Genomic DNA, 4,882 nt, shown 5'->3' on the forward strand with positions numbered 1-4,882 from the left:
TCATTGTCAACACTGTCGCCTGTGTGCTTGCTCAGTTTTGCACATATGATATTCATACTTTGATTTTCGTTTCTTTATTTCTGTTTTTTTACATGTTTAAAATTTGTATAGTGAAAACAAAAACACTGAGGAGCAAAAACCTCCCACAGCCCAGACATTCAGCCTGTTCTGAGGACACTCTTAATATCATTTATAGTTTCAAAAATGGAAAATATCCTAATTTTAAAGATTAGTTTAAAAAAAAATCGGTAAGGTGACAGTGAACACGATCGGCCACAGTGGCGGTTCTGCACTGAATTACTCCCCGGGCAAGACCCCCTCCAAGCGCACATGTTTACATGTTTTGTGTGCCCAAATCATAATGATCTGGATACATATCAGAAAGGGATCAATTTTAATATTGCGTGTTGCAAAAATAATCAGTTAATTCACTGCCGAAGGTTCTTCTGACGGACTGAGCCTCAACCAATCAAGCAGGATGACAGTAATCTAAAATAATTCAAATTAAAACATACCACTTTAAGTGCAGCTCTCCTTGTTTTGCTGGGTTGAGCTCACAGTCTGGTTCTGCTGGTCCCAGTCATCCTGAGAGCTGTGGTACTGCAGATCCATAAACCCAACAGGCAGAACCCGGATCCCCCACTCGATCCTCTTCACCCTGTGGAAGCCGGAGTCCAGCACAGTGCAGCGATAGGTACCTGAAAGAAACCAGATTGATTTTTATCAAACGGGATGCTGTTTAGTGTGTGTGTGTGTGTGTGTGTTTTAGCTGATGTTTTCAATTTGAAGAGTGCCACAAAAATATTTCAGTTTGTATAATTTGTCAATCAATTAAATTTTTGGTGAATTGTATGATTAGTTACTCACACTGATTTATCTTCAATCTAAGGCACTTCTTCATATTTGTAATGATTACTGACTTTTAAAGCAACAATTGAAACTGTATTTTGTCTCATGAAGTCCATTTGTGCAGAGTTGTAGTCGTAAAACACTGAATCAGACCAACTGAATGGTTGTTTTTTTTTTTTTAAGAACTGTTAGAAATATATTAATTGTCATTGTAAAGATGTCTTTAATATATGTGTGTAATTACCTGCATCACTCTCTGTGACTGGATCTAGAATCACCCGGTCCATCATAGGAGCCTTGAGATGAGCAAACAGAGCGTCCTCAGGAGTGATGAGCCCTTTAGCAAAACACCAAATCACCCTGAAGCAAAATGACACATCTTGAAACGAAACATCATATCACACTGAAACAAAACGTCACATCGCCCTGACTGATCTTCATCCAGATCTGGATGAAGCTTCTGAATCATGCTGCACTGGTTGTGGCCCTTGTGGTATCTCATAATGCCGCATTCACACCGCACAACACGCGACACCACAAATTTGCGTGCCTCGCCTGGTGATGGACGCGCCACCATCACCCGGTGTGTCTCTCTGCTTTCGCTGCGAAAATTTGTCCCAATGAGTCATCAAATAGGAGGAGCTTCCATTCTGCTCGCAGGCTCCGGTTGTCAGTCAAGTCAACACGGCGGACCTTGATCAACGGAGCGAGTTGCTGTGCTCTATTTTTTGTGGAAAGCTGACAAATGTCACCAGAGGCGACATTTGAGGCGACCCTGTGTTCACAACATCCTCATGAGGTGTTCCCAATTCGGGTAGTTTCATTATTTGCCACAGGAGCTGCGTCTGGATGACAGCCGCTTTCAGCGGTACTTCTGCCTCTCCAGGACCCAGTTTGAGGACCTCCTGTCCCTTTCATGGGCGCACATGTAAACAATTAAAAAAAAAAAAAAGGCTGCCGCTGCAGTTCCTTGCTCTCCTCTCCAACTCTGTCATAATTGTTCTAGGAACCAGTCAACATTTGTTTTATTATACATCTGTGTAGTTAATAAATAAAATAATCTTCACAGACGATTCGTTCACGCGCACACGTGAAAAAAAACAAAACAAAACTGGCTGCTGCCGCTGCTGCGGTGCTGCTGCTCGCTCTCCCCTCAAACTCTGTCATAATTGTGTTATAAACCAGTCACCATTTGTTTTATTATACATCTGTGTAGTTAATAAATAAAATAATCTTCACAGACGATTCGCTCGCGCGCACACGTGAAAAAAAAATGGCTGCTGCTGCCGTTGCTGCTGCTCGCTCTCCCCTCAAACTCTGTCATAATTGTGTTATAAACCAGTCACCATTTGTTTAATTATACATCTGTGTAGTTAATAAATAAAATAATCTTCACAGATGATTCGTTCGCGCGCTCACATAAAAAACAAAAAACTGGCTGCTGCCGCTGCTGCGGTGGTGCTGCTCGCTCTCCCATAATTATGAAATAAGGGACATAAGTCCTGCTCACAGGCTGGTTGCCAGAGACAGGACATGTCCACATATAAACTCCAGACATCTCCACGTCACTACATATCCAGTCCCTGATTGGTCATCGCGGCGCGACAAGACGAAAAAGTTCAGATTTTTCCACTTGGGGAGGAGGGCAACGCAACGTGATATCATGCCACAAATGCGCCAATCACTCAAAATCGCTTCATTCGCGCCGCTTCATTCATGTCCATCATGTCGCATTGCGTGGCTTGAACTTTTGTGTCGCCACAACGCATCCTTCCATAGGGATTACATGGCAACCCATTGCCGCTGTCGCCCGCGTGTCGTCCGGTGTGAAAGCGGCATAAGGGAGTACAAAGGCTTTGGTAAAATTTTTGTGCAAAGTTGGTCTTTATTCGTGAAGAGTTGAGTCATGTTTTTTAGTGATCCAGATCTGCCTCAGAGTTTTATCCTTTTATGTCTTTTGTGTCCTCACTTTATAACATCACAAAGGTCAGAAGGGATAAAGACTGAACTCTCTGAGTGCCGTTCTACTTCCAAAACAAATAGCAGTGAAAAGTCACTTCTGCATCCTTCCGTTCATCTCCTCTCAGACCTTACCTCCAGGAGAACCTCCCCTTGTCTTCCAAGACCTCTTGCAGACAGTTGAGCTCCACTCTGTCTCCTGCAGTCACAGTGAAGGTCTTGAGTCCACACCACAACATCTGTAGACAATTTACCTTACGGACCCGACACTTGTCTGACACCTTTGTTCCAGATATTTTCCACAGCAGAATTCATCATGAGGAGAAACAGAAACATTAAAGTCATTAAAGTCAATAATAATTATTATTGTCATGAATTATGACCAAATGTAAGAATGAAAAGTGGGAAGAGCTTTGTGTCAGACCTCAAGGTCACTTAGACTTCCTGGTGCTTCTTCCAGGACTTTCTCTCCACCTCTGAGGAAACACAGCGTCTCAGTTTGAAGCCCCACCCACAGGTGGCGCTACAGGGTGTCCTGCTGATCACGACCTCCACGTCCATGAGCTCTGTCTCCTCCAGGTCAGCTGAGGTCAGAAGTTGAAAGAGGAGGAAGAGAAGGAGACCAATGTTCACAGGGACATGATGCATTTTGACGTATGATGGATCTGTGGGGACAAAAAGGTGTCATTAATAAACATTTACATATGAATAATTATTTGCTCCACCGGTGCTGCCTGACCAGCAGGGGAACAATTTAACCAGCTTTATGGACACTGTGGAACAAAAGGCTCAAGATTTCTTTCTTATTATAAATGTAAATCAGACGTGCGTTTGTTTTGTAGCACTTAGTATTTTTTTTGCTGTTAGCAGAGTTCAACATCGTGTCCATCTCTCAATGCAGTCGATCAGTGGAATCTGTCAAAGTGTCTACGTGGTCATGGAGCGAGTTCGACTACAGGGTGGCCCTGAAAGGACTCTCTTAAATAATAAGACTTTAGATTATTGTTCAATAAAGGTACCTTCACCTTTTCTGGACCACCTTTTTGACTATGCAGTGACTGAAAGACACAAACAAAAGGTTCAAAAGGTCACGTAATGACATCTTTGGGGAATTGAGGAGCAACTGGGGATGAAGACAACCTTAACATTAGTGTCCAATCTTTGGAGAAGTGCAGTAAAGGACCATCTCAAAATAAAAGTGAAGCCCAAAACACACATTCTGATCCTGTGCAACCAGTGTACATATTAAAATCATGAAAATCCACCAGACTTTCTCTCTCAGTTAAGGTTGGTTCCCATTTACAGCTGGTGGACTCAAACAACATATTAATTACGTGTCTTGTCCAAGGACAAAGACAGGTACCATGAGCATGATTCAAACCCCGTCAGTTCCTTATCCACTCCTCCACACTGGTAATCAATAAATCAATTCCAGTTTGATTTATAGCTTAAAAAAAAGCAGACTTTGCCTGGATTACTGCTGGCTACCAGGTCAGGTGTAACAACTGATTCAGAGTTTAAAAAATGAATTATAAACAGCAAAAATATTAAAAAGGACATGTGTCTCTATTATGGTGGCTTAGTGGTTAGCACTGTTGCCTCACAGCAAGAAGGTCATGGGTTCAATTCCCGTGGCCTTTCTGTGTGGAGTTTGCATGTTCTCCCCGTGTTTGTGTGGGTTTCCTCCGGGTGCTCCGGTTTCCTCCCACATCCAAAGACATGTGGGTTAGGTGGATTGGAATCTTTGAAATTGTCCGTAGGTGTGTGTGTGGGCGTCTGTGTTTGTTTGTCTGTTTGTGGCCCTGCGACAGACTGGCGTCCTGTCCTGGGTGTACCCCGCCTTGCGACCTATGACTGCTGGGATAGGCTCCAGCCCCAAAAAAGTGCTGATGTCCAACTCTTTTGCATTTCTCTGTTAGTCAGACGACGTCCCGTATCAACAAAAGCGTTCACTTTGGAAATGAACGGCACATTCCACTGTTACAGGAGTTTTTTGTCATGAAAAGACGTGCGGAGGAATTCACACGTTGGGACAGAGGCGCACAACAAAAAAGCAACGCCGTGATGAAGCCTC

The 4,882-nt window shown here is 43.3% G+C and overlaps 1 protein-coding gene across 1 annotated transcript; it reads right to left on the reverse strand.

Moving 5' to 3' along the window:
- Nucleotides 1-519: 519 nt before the first annotated feature.
- On the reverse strand, nt 520-3,456 carry LOC117515441 (transmembrane protein 81-like). The gene is made up of 4 exons (XM_034176005.1): nt 3,250-3,456; nt 2,944-3,089; nt 1,094-1,209; nt 520-698 (listed from the first exon to the last, which is right to left on the reverse strand). Exons 1-4 carry the CDS (start codon nt 3,454-3,456, stop codon nt 520-522), a joined length of 648 nt encoding a protein of 215 aa, XP_034031896.1.
- Nucleotides 3,457-4,882: the final 1,426 nt, after the last annotated feature.

The sequence above is a fragment of the Thalassophryne amazonica genome, chromosome 8 (genome assembly GCF_902500255.1).
Source record: "Thalassophryne amazonica chromosome 8, fThaAma1.1, whole genome shotgun sequence".
Lineage (NCBI taxonomy): Eukaryota > Metazoa > Chordata > Actinopteri > Batrachoidiformes > Batrachoididae > Thalassophryne > Thalassophryne amazonica.